The sequence below is a fragment of the Sparus aurata genome, chromosome 5, assembly GCF_900880675.1.
Source record: "Sparus aurata chromosome 5, fSpaAur1.1, whole genome shotgun sequence".
Lineage (NCBI taxonomy): Eukaryota > Metazoa > Chordata > Actinopteri > Spariformes > Sparidae > Sparus > Sparus aurata.
In genome coordinates, this window is record NC_044191.1 from 3464154 (window position 1) to 3490987 (window position 26834).

The 26834-nt window shown below is 40.6% G+C and overlaps 1 protein-coding gene across 3 annotated transcripts; it reads right to left on the minus strand.

The window, feature by feature from the left end:
* Positions 1-180: 180 nt before the first annotated feature.
* rad17 (RAD17 checkpoint clamp loader component) lies at positions 181-26030 on the minus strand. Of its 3 annotated transcripts, none has more exons than XM_030417180.1 (17): positions 25732-26030; positions 25380-25467; positions 24845-25075; positions 22281-22355; positions 21853-21991; positions 16245-16381; positions 13962-14014; positions 11346-11471; positions 9733-9802; positions 9532-9646; positions 9229-9423; positions 7924-8027; positions 7678-7824; positions 7120-7248; positions 3158-3278; positions 2599-2656; positions 181-927 (listed from the first exon to the last, which is right to left on the minus strand). In XM_030417180.1, the coding sequence occupies exons 2-17, from the start codon at positions 25419-25421 to the stop codon at positions 735-737; spliced, it is 1935 nt and encodes a 644-aa protein (XP_030273040.1). In that variant the 5' UTR covers positions 25422-25467; positions 25732-26030; the 3' UTR covers positions 181-734. The 3 variants fall into 3 exon arrangements, with proteins under 3 accessions (XP_030273040.1, XP_030273039.1, XP_030273041.1); XM_030417179.1 differs by having other exon boundaries at positions 25380-25510; positions 25732-26029; XM_030417181.1 differs by having other exon boundaries at positions 9532-9643; positions 25380-25510; positions 25732-26027.
* Between the last annotated feature and the right edge of the window lie 804 nt (positions 26031-26834).

Sequence of the window (26834 nt, forward strand, 5' to 3'; positions counted from 1 at the left end):
TGTTTAAAATGTATTCATGGAGGAATTTCTTGAATTTCCAGGCAGGCAGTCAGTAAGTCACCATCACCAGAGGGGATATTTAAAAGAGCTTCATGCGAAACTGTTGAGTAAATATTGGATGAATGGGTGTGTGAGGGGAGAGTGTGAGAACAAGATAATGTTCAAGTAAAGAGCCCATGATCAGCTATTCACACAGTGTTTTTTATTAGCACACGTATTTAGGTTTAAACAACATATCTCTCAATACACCTTCATGTAATATTTCCTGTATTCTGTCTGTAAGAAACTCTGTCAGTTAAAGTCCAGGCTTATTCCTTGACAGTCTCCATTACAGGTTACAGGCTCAAACGTCACTCAGCAAAACAAGTGCTGGACATACATGTACAGACGTTTCAACTGGCAGAACTGAACTGTTATGGTCATTTTTGGAGATTATTACAATCAATCCTGAAGATTGAACTGTATTATGATCATAAAAAAAGGACACTCTGGTGAAGCAAAAACAACTCATCACATCAGAATTACTATCACAGTCATGAACATAAAATGAAGAAGGGCTAGGCTGCAAGTGTACCAAGCTTTGTAACAGTGACAAGTGTGCTTTTAATCATGTAAAAAAAAAATGTTGTTAAAAAAAATCATTTTGTTAATTATGTATACACACACACTAAACAAAGTGAAAAAAAAAACACGGTGTGATGAAAAAGTGAAACAGCGTGGCAGAGCAGTCTGGCTTAGTCACTGGTATATTCCTCTATGATAAGGTCCTTCTCATCCGAAAGGACTTGGCTTGTAGTCGGTTGGGGCTGACTGGCTGGCAGATGCTCCTCAGTCCCACCCTTAACATCATCTTTCTCCTCCTCCTCCTCTTCAGTGTCGGTTTTCAGCTCGCCCGGCTCTTTGTCTGTCAGAGCCTCCAGTTTTGATCTGTATATACACAACATGAAGTCAAGAGCTAATGTACATTGAATTCTGTAGTGCTATTTATTATCATTATTATAGAAATTAGTTTGTAAGATCATTTTGACAAGGAACATTCACATTAGTATCATATTTTTAGTACCATATCAGCACTGTTTCAGCCGTTGGAATCAAATGTGAAGGCAAACACTGTGTTAGTGACATTCCTAGTTTCATTCCATCTGTGGTCCTCATATACAGTGAGCAAAAATAGAAATGCAACACTTTTGTTTTTGCTCCCATTTTTCATGAGCTGAACTCAAAGATTTAAAAAATCTTCTATATACACAAAAGATCCAGTTCTCTCAAATATTGTTCTAAATCTGTGTTAGTGAGCACTTCGTATGCGCCGCTTCCAGGAATTGTGTACAGATCCTTGCAACATGGGGCCGTGCATTATCATGCTGCAACATGAGGTGATGGTTGTGGATGAATGGCACAACAATGGGCCTCAGGATCTCGTCATGGTATCTCTGTGCATTCAAAATGCCATCAATAAAATGCACCTGTGTTCACTGTCCATAACATACGCCTGCCCATACCATAACCCCACCGCCACCATGGGCCACTCGATCCACAATGTTGACATCAGCAAACCGCTCACCCACACGACGCCACACACGCTGTCTGCCATCTGCACTGAACAGTGAAAACCGGGATTCATCCTTGAAGAGAACACCTCTCCAACGTGCCAGACGCCATCGAATGTGAGCATTTGCCCACTCAAGTCAGTTACGACGACAAACTGCAGTCAGGACGAGACCCTGATGAGGATGACGAGCATGCAGATGAGCTTCCCCGAGAGGGTTTCTGACAGTTTGTGCAGAAATTCTTCGGTCATGCAAACCGGTTGTTGCAGCAGCTGTCCAGGTGGCTGGTCTCAGACCATCTTTTAAGTGAACATGCTGGATGTGGAGGTCCTGGGCTGGTGTGGTTAGACGTGGTCTGCGGTTGTGAGGCTGGTTGGATCTACTGCCAAATTGTCTGAAACGCCTTTGGAGACGGCTTATGGTAGAGAAATGAACATTCAATTCAGTCTGGATACGACATGTATACGATACGTATACGAAAGCGTGTTCCAGTTCCTGCCAATATCCAGCAACATGGCACAGCCATTGAAGTAGAATGGACCAACATTGCACAGGCCACAATCAACAACCTGATCATCTCTATGCAAAGGAGATGTGTTGCACTGCATGAGGCAAATGGTGGTCACACCAGATACTGACTGGTTTTCTGACCCCCCCAATAAAGCAAAACTGCACATTTTAGAGCGGCCTTTTATTGTGGCCAGCCCAACGCACACCTGTGCAATAATAATGCCGTCTAATCAGCATCTTGATATGCCACACCTGTCAGGTGGGATGGATTATCTCAGCAAAGGAGAAGTGCTCACTAACACAGATTTAGACAGATTTGTGAGAGAAATGGATATTTTGTGTATATAGAAAAAGTTTTAGTTTTTTGAGTTCAGCTCATGAAAAATGGGAGCAAAAACAAAAGTGTTGCATTTCTATTTTTGTTCAGTGTAATTTCAGATTTTCAACATTCTCTGCACCCCTCCAGGTTCGTCAGGAATCATCATGACTGCAAGGTACATTTGAATATAACAACATTATGGGAAGACAGAATTTGTACCTGCCAGGGAACCTCCTCAGTGACATCTGACCCACGTCCTGGATAAAAGCTATCTGAGCTGGAAGACAGTTTTGCACAGAACACTTCTATTAATGAAACCTCACACATTTTATCAACAGACATTCAGATTTAAATGAGTCTGAAAAGCGCTGTTGATTATGTTAAGATGCCAAAGTATCAAAGCAAGTAGGATTTAAGGTTCACAGTAGCAAATTACTTGACTTTGCTGACAGTCAAAGAATACACTCTTTATCAACAAACTGTCAACCACAGAGCAACATGACGACAGCACCATGAAAGTGTCATCTAAAAACACCATACAGCGCAGTTACCTGAAAGCATTTAAAGTTAGACAATATAGGCTTTGATATATTATTTAGATGTCCACTGATGAACATTCGTGGCATGCCATGTGACAGTTCTGCATTATACAGGTTGATGTTCACCCTCGATCACACCAGTTGAAAAAAGTTTTGTACTTTCAACTGGAAAAGAAGCACTTGTAAGTGTGTGTGTGTGTGTGTGTGTGTGTGTGTGTGTGTGTGTGTGTGTGTTTTACCTTGGTTCCTCATAGGGTTGTTGAGCTTTGCCAGGTACGGCAGCAGTTCAGTCTGCAGGCTGACTGGTGTCAGACAGAAGCTTCTGAATAGGAACTGGGCAGCCAGGCAGTTCTCCCGGTGCTGACAGAGACAACATCAGTGTCATTACAGTCATATGTAACTCGCCACATACAAGACACTTTAATTTGACAACTGGACAGTGTCATTCAGCTTTAAAGTTTAAACTGATCTAAGAGAGGCTCTGTGTGATAAAAGATGTTGTTTGTTAAAAAATGATAAAATTACCCTAACTAAGACTGATGTCCTTTCTCTTTTGGCTTGATCCATCTTGTTTTTTTGTTTTTCAGTCAGTATCAGAATCAGAATCAGTATTCCTTTATTGTCCCACAAACGGGGAAATTTGTTTGCCACAGCAGACAAAGGACCCTGGTCTCTTCACCAGTCCAATGCCAGATTGTTCCATCAAGGTCAGTGATTATACCTGTGCTTTTGCTAATCTTCAGTACATCATCTGTGTCATCTAGTGTTTTGTTTGCCACATGTTTTTTGCTCCAGTGTTTCTTGTATGGCTAGACACGCTCCCATGCCTGTGTTTTTCCCTCTCCGCATATGCAGATCTTCAGCTTCTCTCTGCTCAGCTCGCAGCTTCACCTGTCTGCCTAGACTCTCTTCCCATTGCCACCAGACTGCCTGCCATCCTTGCTCCCAGCATCTAATTTTTTTGTCTTAATAAATCACCTTTGAATTCATCTCAATCTCCAGTCTCTGCATTTTGGGTCTGATTAAAAGCCTCAACCATCACACATCATCGGCCGCATTACAAACAACAATGAGAATAGGCTACGAGCACACTGGAACTCCTTAGTTACGTGCACGTAGCGTATTAAAGTGAAACTCTATCCAAGAAGCAACCTAGGCTTGTTTTGTGAATGTACACGATAGAGCTGGTAAATACGGTTCCTTTTAAGGATTCGAGTCATTATTGGTCACTCACTAAATTGAACCGGGTTGTGCGAGTCACTTGAGTCACTTGAGTCAGTATTGTCTAATCACCATGGAAACTCAGTCCTAGCCCATTGTCTCTTAACCACTAATGTAGTAAAAAACACAGTGCAATAAAACATTATATACATGATTGGAAAAATAAAAGAGATACTAAAATAAAATAAAACAAAATAAAACAAATAAATAATAAGAGTACTGAGGTGGGAACAGTGTAAATGGATAAGGTTCCCAAATAGAGATAATAATAGCCTACTTACAATATGCTACTTAATATTTATATATAATATTCATATATTAATTATTTTATTTTGCAAAGATTGATCAACCTAATTTCATTTTATTATGCTACATCTATACACCAAACCTACAGTAGTGGAAGAATGGCTTGTGTTGTACTATGACAGGGATGTGCTTTTCACGCAGACCCAACGAAGAGACTTCACTAGCTCGTCTGCTACTCATTCAGAATGTAGCCAGCTGTTTGCGCTATCCTGCTCTGACTGAGTCGTGGGCGCTTCCGGCATCGCGGCTTGCAGGCTAGTGTTATAACAAGTCAGCTGTGTTTCCAGCAGTGTGCTACAAGCTACTAGCTACGAGTTTGCTACGAGCTACTAGCTACGAGCTTGCTACGAGCTTGCTACGAGCTACTAGCTATGAGCTTGCTTCGAGCTACTAGCTACGAGCTTGCTACGAACTACAAGCTACGAGTGTTTCCAGCATAGGCTTGCGGGCTAGCTTGTGAGCCTCGATGCCGGAAAAACAGCCAACTCATAGCTGATGAGCCTCGTTGCCGGAAACACAGCCGACTCGTAGCTCGCGAGCCTCGATGCCGGAAACACAGCCGACTCGTACCTCGCGAGCCTGGATGCCGGAAACACAGCCGACTCGTAGCTCACGAGCCTCGATGCCGGTAGCTAGTAGCTTGTAGCAAGCTTGTAGCAAGTTCGTAGCTAGTAGCTTGGAGCAAGCCCAGGGCTAGTGGGCTACGAGCTTGCTATGTATACAGCTCTGCGTGACGCTATTTATCATTTTAGATTTGATTATAGTAGGACTCAAGTGATTCGAGTTAATGATACTTGAGATTAGCAACTCACAGGTTATTTTAATGACACGGGTTAAAGATTTGAATGAGTCACGATTCATACACCTCTAGTACGTGAGTCAAAGCTTCATGTAAAAGCATGATTATGCCGAAAGAGGCACTTTTAAGATTAACCATATTGTCGTTTTCAGGTCAAAATCATTTTCAATGGCATGCTAGGGGCACTTTTGTGATGGCATCAAAATCACTATTTTTAAAACACTAAGAAGGCTCGACACAACATGAAACTTTGCTCGTAGTATCACCAGGGTCTCTACACATGAGCAAGACCATTGAGAACATTGTTTGTGTACACAGAGTTTTCTAAAAAAACGTTTTTGAAAAACTCACGTTAGCAGTAGCTTGTTACACTGCCACCATTTTGCCAGTCGAGAAGTGTAGATCTCAGAATGTGACGTAACATGGAGAACAGTTAAGGTGGACCGCTACTGTCTTCCGGCAACAACTATCCACGCAATATCTCACGTGACTTTTCCGGCTTTTGATTTTAGTATTGTTTCCTATATGAGGCTCCTTTTTCAACTTCAAGGTCAATATTGTTTTTAAGCTAACGACAAAACAACAAATTATCCGTGCATTTATATAGAACTAACCTTTAGGGGGGGTCCACCTTAACTCTCCTCCAGGTTACGTCGCATTAGGAAATCAGCACTTCTCGGCTGGCAGGACGGCGGCTAGCGGAACAAGCAACTGCTAACGTGAGTTGTTCAAAAACCTTTTTAGTAAACTCTGTGTACACAAACAATGTTCTCAATGCTCGTGTTCATGTGTAGAGACCCTGGTGATACTACGAGCAAAGTTTCATGTGTCGAGCCTTCTAAGTGTTTTAAAAATAGCGATTTTGATGCTATCGTAAAAGTGCCCCTAGCATGCCACTGAAAATGATTTTGACCTGAAAATGAAAATACGGTAAATCTTAAAAGTGCCTCTTTCATCGAATTATGCTTTTACACGAAGGTTGAACTCTATCAGGGTGTCTGTGTGACCCTGATGTCTGCTGCCTGGATTCAGTGGGAACCTTGAAAACCTTGCGATGGAGTCTGTAAGTCTGTATTACTAATAATTGCCAGGGTCAAAGAGAAGGGGGAGAATAACACAACTTGGACAACAATGGACCCTTCGATATGGGCAGTGAGTGTCATCCCCCATTACACAGCTGATGTTATGGAGGAACAGCACTGCGAGGTGACGAAGAACCTGCGAGAGCTGTAGGTAAAGCACAGCCTATGCTTCCCAGCTAACATCTCCAACATGACGGGCAGCCAAGGGTTTTTTTACTTTGCCAAGAGAAGCAAAAAGATTTGTGGACAAAGACCTGAAACACTAAGACCTTAGGAAGAAAAGTAAAGATGACTCGCCCGGACAGCAGAATCATTTGCTGAGAGCCTTAAGCATCACTTCAAAATAGTAAAATGTAGTAGTTTACATAAAGATACTTCACATATAATTTGAAATGCAAGAGGGGCAATTAGCCTGTTAGAGATGGTATTTATGTGTTCATGGACTGGTTGTTTAGCAAGCCCTTAAGCCTCATTCCACCAAGCAGTCCAAGACAGTTTGTTACACCTTAGAAAAGTAATTGTTGTGTTCCTATTGTAAAACATGTATGCATGGTATGATGATAGAAACCCTCCACTCTGTCCCATTTTTTGGCAACCCCCAGTACCTAGCAACTGATCTGACAAATACGCCTATGGATAAGTTAGAATATATAGAGAGACTGTTTGACAGTTTCTGTTGATTGTTTGTTTGTTGTCATTTATAGGATAATTACATGTTTCCTGAACACAGAACTGCAAAGTGCTGTTGTTCCAGACATCGCGTTTCAAACACTGTTAACCTTAACCCACTTACATTCTTGTTGACCAGAAGCCAGTTGGGTTTGTGCAGCGGTCTAAAGCCAACTGACACTTGTCGCGAGTTGGAGTGGAGGAGCCCCCTGGTGGCGAGTGAAGATCCATAATCCCCCATGGTGCTGCGACTCTGAGAACAGCACAGCACAGCCCATTATATAGACCCGACAGATTACTATTAAAAGTCAAGACAACATGGGCTGTATTGGAAATATATGGGCAACATAACAATAATAATAAACTAATACATTAGAGTTCTCAATCTCTACTACCTAGTACTTGTAATTCTCCATCGTAGTACTACATACAACACAGGAAGAGGTACAAGGTGTATTTCCAGATGTGTAACATCTTGTCTCACTGTATTACAAACCAATGTGCTGTGGTCTGTTAAGCTTTAGCGGGTATGGGCATGAAACTGTTGGTGTGCTACAATCATATTAAAACAGCTCCTTAAATATGTTTGCAACAGTATGTATGCAAACAACAGGAGCACGTTGGTCCAGATTCACTCATCAAAACATTCCTATTTGTTATTCATGTCTAGGGAAAGACTGACAGTCCAATCAGCAGTGAGGAGGTCAGCATCAGACAGATACTCGCTGGCTCGGTCCATATCCTCCACCTCAGAGAAGAAGTCCAGGTAATTTTGCTGGAGGTACAGGTTGAAGAACTCTCCAGATATGTGCGAACGCTCAACAACCAACTAAAAGAAACACACGAATGAGTTCTAATTGTTCACAAAACCTAAAAGAACATTCAGGCATGTTGTTACACATTAGAGCTGCAGAAAGCAAGTCTGTACCTCCGGGCTTAATTGTAATTTTTCTCTGTGATGATGAGACAGGTGAGATGGTAGACCAGCTCCAGGGACACACTCAGCTGCATGATCCTCTTCATCACTTCTTCCTGTTGATGACAAAGAGCTAAGTGCTGGCATCTGTGTCGCTTGAAATTACTGAAGTATTGTCATGTTTGATCAACAAAGGCCACAGTGCAACTCTGATCTGAGGTGGACCTAATCAGCTACGAAGAATACAAAAGTATAAGTATCAAACATCAAACATGTCAATTCCTGTTGCTAGTAGTTGGCACTTACCAAAACTGAATATTGGCATGTAAATATCTTCAGGTTGGGTCTCTTCTCAAACATGTGAAGTTTGAGGCAAATTTAACAATACACAGATGAGTTACAACAACTTCCTGTTTCAGTATGAAATATTAAAACTCAATGCACCATCATTCAATGAAAACTACAAGTTTGAACATTTTCATCGTTAGGGTCTTTTCTATGCTGACTAAATTTGAGGTGGATTAACCTTCTAGGAGGAGTTTAAGTACACCTTTAAATGGCAAAAAACTGCCCAAAAGAATCCATTACCTGGGTAGTTTAAGTACTATCTGCATGGAGCAATTTCTTTGTGTACGGCATTTTGGACAGGTTCAAGCCTAGACTTATTCTATTGTTATTCTTCCACATATATAATGAGAATTTATGTACATTATGACAGTATTCTTTAAATATGGTTTGTGGTAACCGTTTTCCATTTATGTATATCTTCATTCATTAATCTGGATTGTATAGCTCTTTACATAGTCTATTGTTTCCGGTCTTTGACATTTGGCATTTCATATTCATTATCTTCAGATTGTGATACAAGTCAATGTTGTTACTTATTATTGTGGTAACTAGGGGTGTCACCAATCAAAATCGATCAAATTGAGTCTTTCAGTTTCATTACAATCGAGATCAAATGCACTGCGCAGCACATCTAAAGGAAAAGAAAAACACTTAACACAGTGGACACGGCTAGCTGATTGGTTGTGTCTGGCTGCACTCCCAGACACTTACTACTTCATAGAAATGTTATATGGGGGGTTATTGAGCTACGTAGCCACGCCCATGCACAAGAACCATATACATGTTCACCAATTCTGATGCCTGTGCAAAGTTATGTGAGTTTTTGAGCACATCCAAAAAACTATTTATTTCAGTTAAGGATTACAATTCCTTGCATTTCGATAGGGCTTTCACACCTGTCAATAACATAGACAGACAATACTGGAGTCTTTCTATTCCATTATATGCAACCTAAGAGATACAACTCACGTTTGCAATGCAGGATCTTCCCCAGTGCTCTGAACAGGAACAGAGAAGCATCTTTCCCTCCAATAGCCTGCTCCTCGTCCTGCTCTTTTGTCTCTTTGGACTTCTTCCTCTGTTTTTTTCTGGAAACAGCTCTTCCCAGTGATGTCACAGGCTTGTCTGTCTTCATCCTCCACAGCCCCTTTTCCAATGATATGTCTGGAGGACCAGTTGGTCATTACAAATCAAAAGGGATTTATGGCAATTTTCATTCCAGTCTACCCCTGGGGTCTGATGTGGTGCAATGTAGTGTGATTTACTCCTGACCTGTGAGTGTGGAAAACTGGAGGCTGTTGACAGCACTGCGAATATCTCCTGAGCTTCCTGAGCACAGTGTTTCCAACAATGCCTGGTCTGAAGTGCGCGTCATCCCACAGCTCTGCTTAGAATTATGGAAAAAAATGTATTTTAAGAAACACGAAAATACTCATACCAAAATGCGTTGACAATTGCAAGGCTTCCTTTCACCTTTCCTGCCTCCAGAGTTGAAATTCGACTCAGGACCTTCATCATTGTGGTTGGAGCCACTGGATTAAAACTGGAAACAGACAAAACACAAATCAATGTTCAGAGTAATCAAGAGGCACCCTTTGACCTAGAAGATGAACAGTTTTATCTAATATCCTGTTAAGCTTCATGTGATTACCTAGAATTCTCAAATAAAGGCTGTTTTTCAAATCATCTATCCTCTTAGCCACTAATATATCAGCATAAACAAATTCAGGCCAAGGCATTAAGTGGTGATGAAATAACCAGTGCTATGAAGGCATGCATGGTGAACTATTAAAGGTTGATTTATATGTCATTTTGCAACATTAGGGTTGTAAAACACGAGTCATTTTATGCTACATAAGAAAAACAAAGAACAAGTCAAAATAATTTATAAAGTGCATTGCAGACGAAGAGTTCAGGAGTCACAGCCTGAGCAAAGAAGCTGATCCATAGTCTTGTGGTATGGCAATGGATACTTCTGTATCTTTTGCCAAAAGGTGTCTGAGTAAGGGCAGCAGACCCTGGCTGGGTTGGGTGCTGTCTTGTAGTAATCTTTGGTCTCCGTACGGACTCTGTGGTGTTTACCAACAATCATATGCTATAGAGCCTTTCTGTACTGAGCTGTGCACAAACCATGAGATATTGATTTTTAGGAAACTAAAACTCAGCTGATGTAGAGAGGGCAGTATGTCTTTCCCTCCTTTTTTCTATAAGCAACAATAAGCTCATTGGTTTTGCTGATACCTAGCAGTAGATTATTCTCAGTGCACAACTATGTCTTGATGTGTTAAGTCTTTGATGTGCTGGGGAACTAGTTCTCCAGCCACTTCATCAACATGGGGTTGAGTGCCACAGTCATTAAGACACTATAGACTTTTAAGGTATAAGGATGATGGCTGTCTTGAAACAGGTTGGATAAGTTTCCTGTGAGAGTGAGTTGTTAAAAATGTCAGTGATAACATCAGCTGCCTGATTGGCACTTGTTTTATAGAACACAGCCAAGCTTATTATCTGGACTGGCAGCCTTTTCAAATTACTCTTAGTATCTACAGTGGATGTCAGAAAAATCCAACCGACACTGGCTAGTCCTCTGGAAGAGGAATAGACTTAAGAGCTTATTCTTTGTTGATGAGATACAAGCGAGCACAAAACGTGTTGGGCTGCATTCTGACCAAATCTGGTCTTTTTTTTTTATGCAACTATTTCTAAATACCAAATTACTGTCCAACCAAAGTAATATGGCCAGAAATGTCTGGGAACGATTTTCACTTATTATTATTATAATAATAATAATAATAATAATAATAATAATAATAATAATAATAATAATAATAATAATAATAATAATTCATTTAATTTATATAGCGCTTTTCAAGGACCCAAAGTCGCTTACATAGATAGGTACACAGATAGCAAACAAAGATAATACACAAATATAAAGTAAATAAATATATATAAAATATAAGTAAATAAATATAAGTCCACAGTGGGGACTGAACTGTATTGAACATGGGTCTGTGGGGTCTGATTGGGGTTTCCATAAAGGTCTAACATCCCTGTCATAGTCAGGAGTGTGCATTGCCTGTAACCTGATGCTGTTGATGTCCAACTCATCCTGGATCTCTTTAGGGAAAAGACAACCCGAGCCACTGTCTCTACGCAGACTGTCTGACACTATGAACACCAGAGGACATCGACTGGTTTTCACAAAGCGCCTGGAAGACACACAGCAGGACACAATCTCATGGAGGAGGGAAATACACAGACGTTATAGAATAGATACAATACCTATAAAAAAGGGGTAACCCCCCCCCACCTTAAAATGTAATATATTTAATATCACAGTGAAAACAGATTTTTACAAAGCAATGTCAAACATTAAAAAATATGCAATGTAAAATAAGTGATTGCATAAGTATTCACCCTCTTCTAGTCAGTATTAAGTAGATGAACCTTTGGCCTGAATCACAGCACTGAGTCTGTGTGGACAGGTCTCAATCAGGCCTGCACATCTGGACACTGCACTTTTACTCCATTCTTCTTTGCAAAACCGCTCAAGCTCTTTCAGGTTGCACAAGGATCAGGGGTGAACAGCCCTTTCAGGTTCAGCCACAAATTTTGTGTTGGATTAAGGTCTGGGCTCAGCCACTCCAGAACATTCACCTTGTTGTCTTTAAACCATTTCTGTGTAGCTTTGGCTGTATGCTTTGGCTCATTGTCTTGCTGAAAAACAACTCTTGTCCTGAGTTATAGTTCTTGCAGACTGAATCAGGTTGTCCTCCAGGATTTCCCTATATTTTGCTGCATTTATTCTACCATCTACCTTTACAAGTCTTCCAGGACCTGCTGCTGAGACGCATCCTCACAGCATGATGCTGCCATCACCATGCTTCACAGTGGGGAAGCATGGATGATGACGTGTTTGTGGTGATGTGCAGTGTTTGGTGTCTGCCAAACAGCGTTTTGACAGCCCAAAAGCTCCATTTTGGTCTCATCAGACCAAAGAACCTTCTTCCAGTTGACCTTGGAGTCTCCCACATCCCTTCGGGTGAACTATAGTAGATATTTAATGAGCTTTCTTCAACAGTGTCTTTCTCTTTGCCACTCTCAGCTGCTGAAGCTTTTAACTCTTCAGAGTAGTCATAGGTGTCTTGGTAGCCTCCCTTCCATTTCTTATGATGGATTTAATTGAACCCTGTGGGATGTTTAGTGACTTCAGAATGTTTTGTATCCATTCCCTGTATTATACTCTTCAATAACCTTTTCTAAGAGTTTCTTTGAGTGTTGTTTTGTCTTCATGGTGTTAGTGTAGCGAGGAACCAGTGACTGGACCTTCAGACACAGGTGTATTTATACTACAGTCACTAGAGACACATTCACTGCACTCAGGTCATCTCCATTTCACTCACTGTGAGACTTCTTGCACCAATTGGCTGGTCCTCTGTTGAATTAGGTCAGTCACTTTTAAGGGTAGGGGTGGGAAAATGTTTAGATTCTTTGATGCATTGCGATTCTTTCTAGAATGATTACGTCTCAATGCAGATACGTTAATAAATCGGAATTTTTAAACTGAAAGTAGTTCGCCCACTGCAACATTCAGTTCACCTGCATTTTGCAATCCATTGCAAGTTTTATTGCATTGGATTTAAGACCGTATTCAGTTGTGGAAAATGTGAGTTTTCGGATGATGGTGTTCACTCTAGAGCCAAGATACAAAGTACCAGCTCGCGGTTACTTCACTGACACAGCCACACCGACGCTCTACAGTGAAACTAAAACAGAAGTTTTGGATACTTTGATGAAAGCAGGTAGGTAAGTAGCCATGTTTTAGTATGAGAGCTGATACATAGGTCCATAATGTGTTGAAATGCAAGCGGCATTGATTATTACATTGAAAGCTTTTTTTTTATTTTTATAAAGGCTACAGTATACTGTTTTTCTCTCAGGGATATGCTCATTGCCTGTAACAGGAGGATTCTGTGTTCATAGAAAGTCATATCTATTTGTGACAAAGAAAAGCCTTTTCTTTAATAAAATATCAGAGAAGGTAATTAATCTGTTGATTTTTTTAAATGATCATCACAAAAGTAGGAAGTGATTAGCAAATTATATATTTTTTGTTATTTTTTTTAATGATGCATGGAAATGTGCACAAAAAACTGTTCCATCGAGATGCATCGATAATCCGTTTAGAATCAAATCGTTGACCTCAGAATCGGAATCGAATTGAATCGTGAGGTGCCAAGAGATTCCCACCCTATTAAAGGGGATGAATACTTTTGCGATCACTTTTTTAACATTATATAATTTTTATCAATTGACATGACTCTGTAGAAATCTGTTTTCACTTGGACATTTAAGAGGGGTTTTTTGTAAATTTGTTCTCAAAAAAGCCAAAATTATATTGACTATGATTCCATTTATAAAAGCACTAAAATGTAATACTGTTTATAGGCACTATACATATCATAATCAAACTAAGCAATACATTGTAGAATGACTGTCATCAATTACTGACGCTGGGCTCCAAGACCTCCTTTATTTCACAGAAATGGAGAGACTGAAAGTTGCTACATTAAAACAGCAGTGCTGTACTTGTCAGTTTTACATAGTGGTTTCCGAGCCGTTTGTCATGATAGCAACTTATCCTGTTTTCCTTAGTGAAAGTATGACAGGAAATGTAGTGTGAAAGCATGTGATCTCACCTCAGGATATCATGCAGACTGCCAGGCTGCCTGTAGAATTGGTTTGGGAAATCCTGAGAAGGGACCAGTGATGATCAAGCGTTAACTAAGTGTATCCAAATGTATCTAAACAAAGCAGCATGGTAGGGATGAAATCATTGTTACTAATAAAAACATGTTTGTATTCACACAGGTGAAAACAATCAGACAGTGAAATGAATTGCCTCATTGCCTTAATGCATTTCACCGATGATCATTTGGATTGGAACTGGAGAACTTGCAGTGCAAACAAAGTGGACAGGTTATATACACTCAGACCACACAGCAACAGATGTAGTAAGAGTCACAAGTGTTAATTTGCAACCTGGTCTCTAAAGACGCATCTACCACTCACCCTGCAAAATATAAGCAAAAGCAGTTATAAAGAAGAGAAGTTCTAATAGCTTAACACATGTTAAAACCGATCAGACACTGCTAAAGATGTAATCAAACATCTATGTGCTGACCACAGTTTAGCCATAGAGAACAGATGACAGAAGAAGTCCTAGCTAGCAACAAAGAGTCTGTGGTCACTGCATGACAGGTAAGGTAGAGCTCGAGATGCACTTCCTTTTTAAATGTGACAAATTCAATGACATAAGAGTAAAATATTAGAACTTTTTTTTCTTTTCTTTTCTTTTTTTTTTCCTTTTTTAAATTGTGCCCTCAAAGATAACCAGATTGATGCATTTAACTTTAAACTGTGCAAGATTTCTTCCAGTAGAGTATGTCCCCAGAACCCCCTCGAGGTCTGAGGTCATCCCACCAAGTCTCATAAAAATGTATGAGAAGCAATGCGTAGATTAAAAGTCCATATCATTACGAGATTTTCCAACAGTCTTCATGGCAGAGTTGGTCCGGACACATTTTCCCATAAATCCTTAAGAGGTAAAAGTCCCCTTTTATGTAGTTATTTAAAAGCTTTTATTTTGAAGCAGTGAAATCAGCAAGCATTGGGTTTTCACCGGCAGTAACTTAACAGGATTCCCAAAACAGCTTAAAGTGAAACTGAGTTTGCAGCTCTGAGCCAGGCTACAACAGTGTTAAACAAGAGGTCTACCAACCACAGTTCAGAGCTCCGGATCTGGAGAGGTAACATGCAATCATGTTAATCATTGGAACAGATAATTGATCATAGAATATTTTGGTTTCTTTTGTAATTTTATTTTTCTAGCATTGCAAAACAACAATACCTTCCTGCACCTACAGGCTATTCCAATAACTACTCAGCACAACAGCACAAACAATGCTCGGGCAAGCCATTTCCTCATGATAGGATGTCATTAAACATAGCAATAGTTTTGTGTTGCCATTGTGTGATGACCCTGGGGTTGGTCCTGCTCTGTCCTCTTTTGGCTATTTGTTTACTTTGTTTCAGGAGGTTGGTGGGAGGAGCTATGCCATCAGTGATGCAACACACCTGAGCAGGCTGGGCTCAGGTGGCTATAAATTAGACCTGCAGGATCCTCTCACTCTCTCTCCTGGCCTGACCAACATTATTATTTGTTTCAATATTGTTTCCACATACATACACTTACACTCACACACACACAGACACTGCATACATACTGACAACTGATACCTAATTATATTGCTTATTTCCTTTGGTTAATTTAAACATTTTGGAACTATTTACAGACTATGTGTGGTCTCCCTCGTTTGTCGCATACTGTTGAGCCAGGTTGTGACAATTGTTAAACCAAAACAGGGCCACTACCCCTATGTTAAATTAATTTATGTAATGCTGCTGGTGGTAAAGCAAGGTTAATATCCATTTCAACACAAGGTGTGACGAAATAGACTAATGTCATGACCATTTCAAGTTTAAGTCAAGTACTTATGCAAAAAAACTAATTCTCTAGTTCAGGGAAAGGACAGCCATCTTTTTAATTTGATTTCCAGTATTTTTCTGATTAGGCATCTGGTCTATGGTTGTTATTAATATCATATCACAGCAGTGATATGGGAATTAGTAGATGATGAACAGGTAATTAAATAAAATATCAAAATATTAATTAGAAAAGTTTTTGAGGTACTACACCAATCTGTTAAATAAATGTTAATGTATGTTACTGAGGTCAAATGAAATATGTATTTTATCATTATAAGCCTAATCATACAAAAGAGATAAACACAGCTGCACAGTTTACATCATGACAATCTTCTATACCATTGTACGGGGCTACTGAATATAATAGTTATATAATATATAAATAACGGGGTCAACACTGGGACTACGGTTTCAGCTGAAGGTGTAGTACATACCTCCACCAGTATGAGCTTCCTGTCTGTTGCTCCTCCATCACCCACCATTCTCAGACAGTTGTACTTATTGGCTCTAAGGAGGAAGTCCTGAAACTGTGCTAACTGGGAGCTGCAGGACAGGCCGCTTATTCTCCATTCTAACAAAAGACAGAGAATAACACATGCAATGACAGAAACAGGATGGAGAAGCCTGTTTACTGACACATGAAAGTTGTGAAGGTATCAGTGATTATTTATCACATTGCAACTGCAAGGGCCCTGACACAGTAGGCCAACAGTAGGGATCGGCCAAAGAACTTGCCAACAGTGAGTATCTGTGGTCCATCTGTAGCGGTGTATTGACACTAGTCAGCCCTTGTCAGTGGCTTTTTGGCCAACTGAGCACACGTGAAAGAAATCACTACGATTGGAAGTTCAGCTAAGTGATTCAGTGCACAAGAAGAGAAACAGAGAAAATAAAGGGAACACCCCTTGAGCCTGTTGCTGTAATATCCATGATTTCAACCGCATAGGCAGATTGTCCTTACTAGTGTTGGTCACACTACTTTTAAATAGTAATAGTAGTAATAGTACGGAATTACTCCAATATAAAAGTAATTAGCTACCAGGAAAAGTAACTCTTGCGTTACTTTCTTTTCTTCCCCTTTTGAGCTCGGCATTGATTTTAATGTACTCTGCATCTATGTATTTAGAAAATGTCTTTCTGCATGGCGGACCGGCACCTGCTCTCCCTGGTATTTAGCCAATGAAGGAGTCTGGGTCAGCTGTTTATAACGGGAGCATGTTCTCAACAACGTACCTGCCTATCATTGCATTCAGTTCAATCTGTGTCACAAGTTTTAGTGAAGCTGGAGCAGAAACATCCAGCTGTAGCTGCTCGGACGGCTCTGTGTCCTTCTGTGTTAGCAGAGCTCACGTTAGCCACACCTGCCGTCATCATCAACAGTGTCAACAACGGAGTTTTTTGGCCACTAGTGTTATAGAAGCGCGTGCAGTTGAGAGATGCTTCATTAGATTAGAGTTGCTTGAAACGGACGTGGACAAAGGAGATTAAAGTAGTGTCTGTACTTCCACTTTGAATACGTAAACTTTCCCTCTGGACTCGCCATTTCTGCAGCTCACCTCTGCTAGTTTGAGTGTGCGAGGCTGTGTGGTTTGTGTGTAAGCCGAACACAGCCTCTGATTGGCTTATGAACTCTCACTCTACCTTAGAGAGCCAATCATCACCTCTGCGGTTGTCCCGCCCCTCCCTCCTGCCTCACCGGAGAAAAATAAAGCAGTCCTGCGGCTCCGGTGGCTGAGAGCCGAGTCGGATGACAACAGCTTCAATGAGAAACTTCAATTTGTAACGCGCCACATTTTATAGTCGGTAACGGTAACGGCGTTGTAACGATGGGAAAAGTAATTCATTAGATTACTCCGTTACTGAAAAAATAACGCCGTTAGTAACACCGTTATACTTAAACGCTGTTACTCCCAACACTGGTCCTTACTGTCCTCCTCAGCCTATTTGCCAGTGCCATTTACTACATTTTATCGTGCACGTTATTCCATTCTATTATAACAAAGGAAAGGGAATGGTGGTGCCCATCAGCATTGCTTCCGATTTTGCCTTGTGGCCCCTTGCAGTAATAAAATCCCTACAGCCCAAAAATCATTTTCCCAGAGACCACCATTCTTCTGTAAAACTGTTGACAGGAAACCACAAGATGAAACGACAGTTAATTTTAATTCTTTAAATTAGAAATTGTGACTCATTGAGATTTCATATTCGTACACCTCATCCCCAAAAAAATAGATTAAAAGTCTGTGACGTCATTATAAGGTAAAGTCTATGGGTTGAGCAGGAACTCCAAGGGCATATTCAGTGGGCATACTCTGGAAGTAAACCTAGAAAACTTTTTGTCAATTCTCATATGACTGGGTAGGTATACTCTTTGCACTTTGTATCTAGTTCTTCAAATAAATCTATGCACTGAAGCATTGGGCTAGTTGCCGCTAGTTCATTGATGCAGTAATTCTAATATTTGGCCATTTTCATCTTAATCATGCACTTTTGATATCCATCCACAAGCTTCTGGTCGTCCTCTGGCTGAATTTTTAACCACTCCTACTTGACAGAATTGGTGAAGTTCAACTACATTTATTAGCTTCCTAGTATAGTTTTGTTTCTTCAGCACAGTCTCCATGTTCTCGATGAGGTTCAAGTCAGGACTTTGGAAAGGCCATTCCAAAACCTCAATTTTAGCTTGATTCAACTATTCCATTAACACTTTTGATGTTTGTTTGGGATCACTCCAGAAGGTTTTTTCTCTGTCCATGTGATCAGGACACATCAGGACTTAAGTCGAGCTTCATGGTGCTGCGTCCAGATCAAGGGCTTCTTCTTGCACAGCAGCCTCTCAGCCCATGTTGATGTAAAACACAGTTGACTGTGGACTAGTGTTGTCTACCGGCCACCAAAATTATGACTTCGGTACGATACCTGCCTAAAATATCTCGATACCGATACTAAAACGGTACCACAGCGGAAAACTAAAACATCATCAAAATTAATGGCATAAATGTTAGATGACAGAATGTGGAACTTAAAATTATCAGTACCTGTATCCAAGAAGCCAAGTGTCTTAAAAAATTAACAGCACATTCAGCATAAAAATAATGAACATAAATGACATTAACTGTAAGTCTGGCAATTCACAAAATAATATAATACTTTATTCATCCCACAAAGGGGAAATCTGCAATTTGCCTTTGATGTTGATAAAATTCAAACCCTGGATTATTAGCCTGCAAACCACATTACTGCACTAAAGTACAACACAAATGACCCAGACCTGGTGGAGGTCTATGCTCTAATCAGACAATTTTCTAATAATATAAATCACTATAAATTATTGACAAAAATGTACATGCTATGATTATATTACTAGTACTGATTGACCTAAAATAGATAAATTATAAGTGGTGTTGTTGATCAGCATACTTGTGAACTCCAGCACATGTTATGGTAAAGTTCATGTTACCAGTGTGAACGTTGTGTTTGCATACAGAGATGTGGAACCACATCGGACTGTTAAACAGTTAGCTTTACCCCTGACTGCCTCCTGCAACTCTGATGGTGAATATAGTTCGCTTGTCATGTCACAACAAAAACCTCGCCTGACTTCCATCCGGGGGATGTTTATGTCATCTATCGCTAACCTGCAGCTCTTTGAACTCTTTGAACAAGTCCGCATGTCTGTCAGCTGAAAGTGGCATGAGTGCTCCTGCCAACTGTCCTAGGCTTGTTGAAAAAGCAGAAGCAAGGAGCGAAATATGGAAATATTTCACTTACCTTGCCGACAATAAGGGCAAGCCCATGGACTCCACAAAGCCCGTCTGTAAACGATGCTTTAAATCCGTATGACCAAAAGTGCCAACACATCTGTGTCGCTCTGCTCTGTGCTGTGAAACCACGCCCACTCTGGCTGCAGGCAGTGAGGAAGCAGAGAGAGGCTGCACACAGACACGCTGCATTGCTGTCGCACTAAGTTCATAAAGTACTGATACTAATAAAACGTGAAAAAGTATTGTTCTTAATGGCTGGGTACCGCGGTACCATTCTAGTATCGGTTTACCGTGCAACACTACTGTGGACACTGACAGCTGTCTTCCGGCAGCTTCTGATTAATTGCAGACTTGCTTTTTGGTGTCTTTGGTTGACTCTTGACCATCCTGACCAGTTTTCTCTCAGTAGCAGGTGAGGTTGTTTGTACAGTTGATCTTAGGACCTGTAACTGCTTTGAAATGGCTCCAAGTGACTTTACTGACTTGTTCAAATCAATAATGCTCTTTCAGATCAATGCTGAGCTCCTTAGACTTTCTCATTGTAGTGTTTGTGGCTGAGTCTAATGGTTGTATCAAACAGTTCTATTAAAATGGGCCCAGAAAAGTCACCAGCTGTTATCAATCAGAACCACTCAGAAGAAGTTAAGATGATATAAAGAACATTAGATTCACACTGTATGTATATCAAACTTCATGAATGTTTTGTGACAAAGTAGTTTGTGTTCTACTCATTCATAACAGAAACAGGACAGCTGTAGAAATTATTGGAACTTAAAACTTCCATGACAAACATGTTCTTTATGAGTGTAGGTAAACTTTTGACCGTGACTTTGTCAGCGAGAATTTCCTTGATACAACAAATTAAGCAATATTACCCTCGAGGGTGTGCTTTAATGTCATTTGAGCACGACAGTGTTGCGCCGAGGTCCACAAGCAGCACTGAAGTGCTCAAATGACGATTATACAACTAATACCAACAAAAATAAAATGTATAATCAAAATATATCCATGTTGATGGACATTTGCTCTCAAATTTTAAAGGTTTTTGCGAGTGTGCGTCGCGTTTCCATGGAAACACATGGGGTCCGACTAATAACTGAAACAAAATCAGTCACGTCAGTAGACTCATATGTGTAATGGAACGTAGTTTACCACTCCAGCAAATAATCCAACCCTTAGTAACGACCTAGCAACAGAAAGGATGTTCTAGTCCCAGAAGAGTGAACTCTGAGCTGACGTTAATGTTTGATCGCGGTCTGGATTCTAAATCAATACTGCAAAACGTTTTCACCGCGGTCACAATAGTGTCTCTCACACTGAAGGGAAAATAAATAATAGCCGGGGCATTTAACAGACCAGGCGTTTATTTGGGACAGGCGTTTAATTCCTTCCTCTCAAAAATCCGGGATAAAAATTTCACAAACTTCTCCAGCTTCTCTGTGAATTCTCTGGCATCCTGCTGGGCAATAGTAGTCTTCTGCAAGTGAAGATGTTGCGGCGGAGGAAACGATTCAGCCAACCAGCACTCACAGATAACTTCTTATCTCTGCTGTCACTCACGGTGGCAGACATTTGTTTCTCCATCGCCCTGATCATTTTGCGGGACACTCTCTCGTGGCGTGCCCGTTTGCTGATAACTTATTCCCGCATGTTTATCTCAGGCTCCTCGCTAGTCTTCTTCCTCCCTCCAGCAGGCAGCCTGGCCCTGCTGCTGTCCTCCTCGGACTGCTCCGTTTTATTTTATCGCCAATCTCTCACTCTCTTAGGGTCGACAGAGAAACGTCTAGCGGCTGCTTCTCCCGACTTTTCCTCTGCATATTTTACGGCAGAAAGTTTGAATTTCAAGCCGTACTTTTTATTTTTTTTGCTCCAGCTCTGACAGTTACTATGTTGCCATGGAGATGGATACACTATTGCCACAGACTTGGCGGAGTAATATTTTGAGTAATGAGTCAGGCGTGCTGTCATGCTGATTTAAGCACGGTCTAAATGTCTTGTTGACCAATCAGATTGCTTGGTCGGAACTACTTGTTGTATAATAGCTGATAATATAAATTTTCTAGTATCAGGCAGACAATTCAGTGTTCCAATATTGTGTATTCCTATTCTAAACAAGAGCATTTTTTGTAGCAATGTTTCTTATCACAAGGGGCAGTTCGTGAATAAGGTCATATTCATTTGTTTTAATAATTACTGTAAGCCAATTCTCAGTTTGTCAGAAACATTGATAGCAGGTGAAACATTGATAGCAGGTAGGACATGAAGGTTTTATCCTCACCATGCTGGCTGCTACTGTATGGCTCATGGTTGGTGGGGTTGGTCCACTCGTGGACCCTGAGGCCCAACTCCTTAGACAAAACCTGGACTGTGGCAGTCTTTCCACAGCCGGATGGTCCCGTCAGCAGCAAGATGCCACTCTGAAGATGACAACAGCATGGCCAAACCTGAACCATCAGCTTCACTTAAAACCTCCAGAGACAACAATATAAGGGTTTAAGATCATAACACACTACAGGATTAGTTCTTCTTAACATATCTTGGTCTCAAAAGCAGCAAAGCTCATTGGACGTCCTTTTACATCACCAAAGAAAATGTTGTAACAGAGGCAAGAGTCACTTAAAAACAACATTAGGGTATAAAGATGGGAGCCAAGGTTTAGTCACTGATATCATGAATTGTCAAAATCAACAATGAAACTTCATGTACCTGTTGTGTGTTTGTGTGGACTCTTATCCAGTTCTCCACTTCTTCTATCTTTTTCTTGTGGACAGCTAGCTCAGCCTACACAAACACAAACAGTAACTATTACACAAGAGAACAGAAGGTTCAGGTTTGGGTCACAGTTTAAAATACAAGATGGTATCTGGAGGTCTTCAGCCTCCAGAAACTCAAATCAAATAAACATACACCCCTGGTCACTGGAGGTAAGAGGAGGATTATTTCCCATTTCTGTGGCCACCACATAAATGCATGTGGTACCCTGAAGGACAGGTTCATATTTTTTCCCTCTCAAAAATACTTGAATGCCTAAGATGTACACTGAAAGTGATACTGGCAGTGGCCATTAATATTACTTGCTACACTGGCAGTGAAGTAAGTCCCTCAGTGCAATTCTAATGAGGAAATTACAAACTAAAAGGCTATAAACATCGGAGGATACCCATTTAATTTGACCAAGTGATTGCTGACCCATTTTGGCTTCAGCAGATGTGGATTTTGACCACATCTCTTACATTGAAGTTGTGCGAAAAGTCACATCAAGTCAAAGCACTTCTAGGCCAGAAATAATAAAATGTGGCAAAACTACTTTCCAAAGATGATCAAATTGAAATATACAAATGAACTAGATTTACTTGAAATGTCGCTGGTGATCGACAATATATGCTGTAAGACAGAAATGCATCAATAATCAGAGATGTTGTCATACTTTTTATACCAAGATAGCAATGCATTTATATTTCTAGATGTATAAGGTTAATGCATGCAATGTTTTTGCATTAATGTGATGAAGGATCTTGATTGTGTTGGCCTAAAACAGAATTTCTTTTCTGGTTATTATATCCTTAAATTATTTCTTAATTGATTTCCCACAAAATTGGCTGTATAAATTTAGAAATAATTGTAATGGTTTTAAAATAACATAGCATGAGAGAATATTTTCATGCATCAGGCACCCTTCATGTTGAATGCTAGTGTCAATGTATATATTGAGGCTTTATATTGCATATAAATGGCCAATGTGAATTTTATACAGAACTGTTGAGAACATTTCTATATTACTGAGTCAAGATCTAGGCATTTCTTTATATCCATGGTGACAAGTGTAGTCTTAAAGTGAAACTCTCACCAAAAAGCAACCAAGGCTTTATTTGTGGTTGAATATGAGTCAAACCTTCGTGTAAATGCATAATTACAAACAAAGAGGCACTTTTAAGATTTACTGTAGTTTCGTTTTTGGGCAAGCTAATTTTCAATGGAGTGCAGGGGCACTTTTACGCTAGCATCAAAATCACTATTTTTAAAACACGAAGAAGGCTCGACACAACATGAAACTTTGCTCGTAGTATCATCAGGGTCTCTACACATGAACACAAGCATTGAGAACATTGTTTGTGTACACAGAGTTTACTAAAAAGAAGGTTTTTGGATAACTCAAGTTAGCAGTAGCAACTCCGGTGCGCCGCCGTCATGGCAGCCAAAAAGTGTCAATCCACGAGTGCGACCTAACAGGCAGGAGGTCCTCATCGCCTCATAGACTGACGCTGCTAGCTGACGTATCAGCGCGGCCCCAATGTGCCCCCTGCATTTATTTCTACTGAGGAAGGTATATCCCCAACTACAATGATCATAACTCCCCGAATTTTTACCGGATTTTCACAAGGTTACAAACGGCAGAGATTTAGTCATGATACAGGGCGCTGTCACAAAAATTATATATAAAATAAATAAATAAAATAAAATAAAAAAAACGTACTTGTGAATGGTAATCCCCCGCGATCTGGTAACAATACTGCGCCGTTTATTGCAACTGTAAACTGCACAAAATACGGGCATAGTTGCTCGCTCTCCGTTGATTCTGATTGACTCTGGTGCTAGCCTAGAGTGAAGAGACCCAACCAATATGGCGACGTCGCTGGATTACGTTCCAGCACGTCATGAGGCGTCTACGTATATTATGTCTATGGTTAGGTCACACTCGGGGATCGACACTTTTTGTCTGCCATGACAGCGGCACGCCGGAGATCCAACGCCAACGGTTAGTAGTTCAAAAACCTTCTTTTTAGTAAACACTGCGTACACAAACAATGTTCTCAATGCTCGTGTTCATGTGTAGAGACCCTGCTAATACTACGAGCAAAGTTTCATGTTGTGTCGAGCCTTCTAAGTGTTTTAAAAATAGCGATTTTGATGCTAGTGTGCCAGTGCCCTATGCACTCCATTAAAAATTAGCTTGCCCAAAACGAAACTACGGTAAATCTTAAAAGTGCCTCTTTCATCGTAATTATGTATTTACACGAAGGTTTGTCTCATATTCAATCACAAATAAAACCTCGGTTACTTTTTGGCGAGAGTTTCACTTTAAGTTAAGGTAACATATTTTACTCCCTGTGGCCCAGGGCTCTCACTGCCTTAATGTGATGAGAGAGCACTTCAGACACATCACAATACTGAACTTATGACAGACTAACTCTGCAAGTCAGACCAGTCATTTGCTGGATGCAAATCTATTACAATAGACCAGAACAGATATCAATAGTGATGATGCTCACCTGTGAACGTGGCGAGTATTTGTCCACCCATGGTTCATCCTGGTCGCTCTGGGCTGACTTATTTAGCAGGCAGTGCGTGTGAGGGTCTGAGCTGCCAGCCTTTGCTTTTCTCTTCCCAGGCCTCTTGGGCTGAGCCTTGGAGCACAAAACCTGGCTGCCGTTGCCCATTCCAGACAGAGAAAAGTTTTCCCCAGGAAAATCAGCGAAGGAGGGGTCCACCCAGCGGTTCAGCTATCATAAATACAGACAAGCAAACATTATTATAGATTCAAAAGGAACAACTGAAATAGGTTAACTACAATAAGTCAGTGTATATATATATTACAGCCAAAAGACTATTTCTAGACAGAACCAGCAGCCAAAAATGATTTAAATGAAGGCTCCTCCAGAGCTGGGACCAAACCACTGCCGGTGGTCAAATAAAAGCTATCCCGACCCCATTCATATATACTTTTCCAAACAACAGATAGTTGATGACACATTTCCTCTAAAAATGTAAGCGCGCGCGGTCATGTAGACCTTTTGAAGAACTTACCCTGCTGGAAGCAGCTTTATCCCCCAGAGAAAGCCTGCTCATCCCTCACCGTGCTGCTTCACACCGACGGCCGCTGTTCAAGGGAGACCTCGCGACCCGGAAAGCAGTTTCAAAAGTTACTGTTGATGGATCTAACGAACGGCAGGGCACAGTTTTATAAATATAAAACAAAAAACATCGTATCCTCGTATCATGCATAAACAAAGAGTCAGTGGATATATGAGATATAACACTGCATTTTATTTAGCTTGATTTCTACTTACGTTCCCCCAAAATTTTGAATTGGGGTTTAACGTAAACTGCCATAAATTTACGTTAAGCTGATATGATAACTCTGCACACTCACGCTTACCCTGTTTGGTCATTTCATGAGTCCGAAGCAGACTTCGGTGTCACCTCAAACTGTTGTTCAGATATGATGTGAGTTATGTTCAGAGCCGAGGAGAAAGGCAAAACCATAGACATAAAGACTTTATATGTCTATGGGCAACACGAGTATGCTGCTTGTGGGATTCAGAGTGCCGTAATCTGTTTGTTCAGTGACGTAAAACTGACGTGAAGCCTCCGTTCTTTGCAGTCTTTGTTTACGGAAGTATATATGTCTATGTGTTGAGACCGTTGAGGGACCCGTGCTTTGAGGATCTGCAGAACAGCATCACTTTGGAGCCGTCGGAAACACCTGATTACCGCCAATTACCGGGTTAATCTAAAAGAGTCATAAAGAAAGTCACCCAACTAAGAACTGGATATTGCAAGAAATTTGGTAAAGAGGAAAGCACAGAAATAAAGCTGTGGATAGGGAGCAGAGAACACAGCATAACAAATGAATGTTGACAAAAAAAAAACTTTGGACTAACTGTGTTGCGGACCATGACACCAATCTGGACTCTTTACAAGACACATCACAAAAACGAATCACCGGATCTAGTTCAGGAGCTTAACGCACACACACACACACACACACACATATATATATATATATATATATATAGGCTACACATTGTACAAGTCCATGTTAATTAATTCAAGGATTATCAGTAAGGGGGAAAATATAAAGATCATGTGGATACCAGCGCACTCAGCAACAAGAGCGCCCAGGAAAATAAAGACATCAGAGTTAGCCTTAGAAATCAGAGGGAAAACATGCTTCTTCAAAACAAGTCCCAAACAAAACAACAATAAGACACAGTGGAGCCGACTGATGAGAACAATTTATCATGAGCAAAATTATTTGAGTTACAGCCTCCATTGAGATATGTCAAAACTAAGGCTCAAAGGGGTTGGAGGATGCGACATATAAAAGGACATAAGGTACACAACTAAACAAGCTTTATTAAAGAAGAAAACCAGGAACAAACAAAAGAGGGCTGAAGATCCCGGCCAAAAAGAACAAAAGATAGGAGGATCATGCTGGACCAACCATGCAGTGTGCCGTCGTTCCTGCACCTCCCCCTA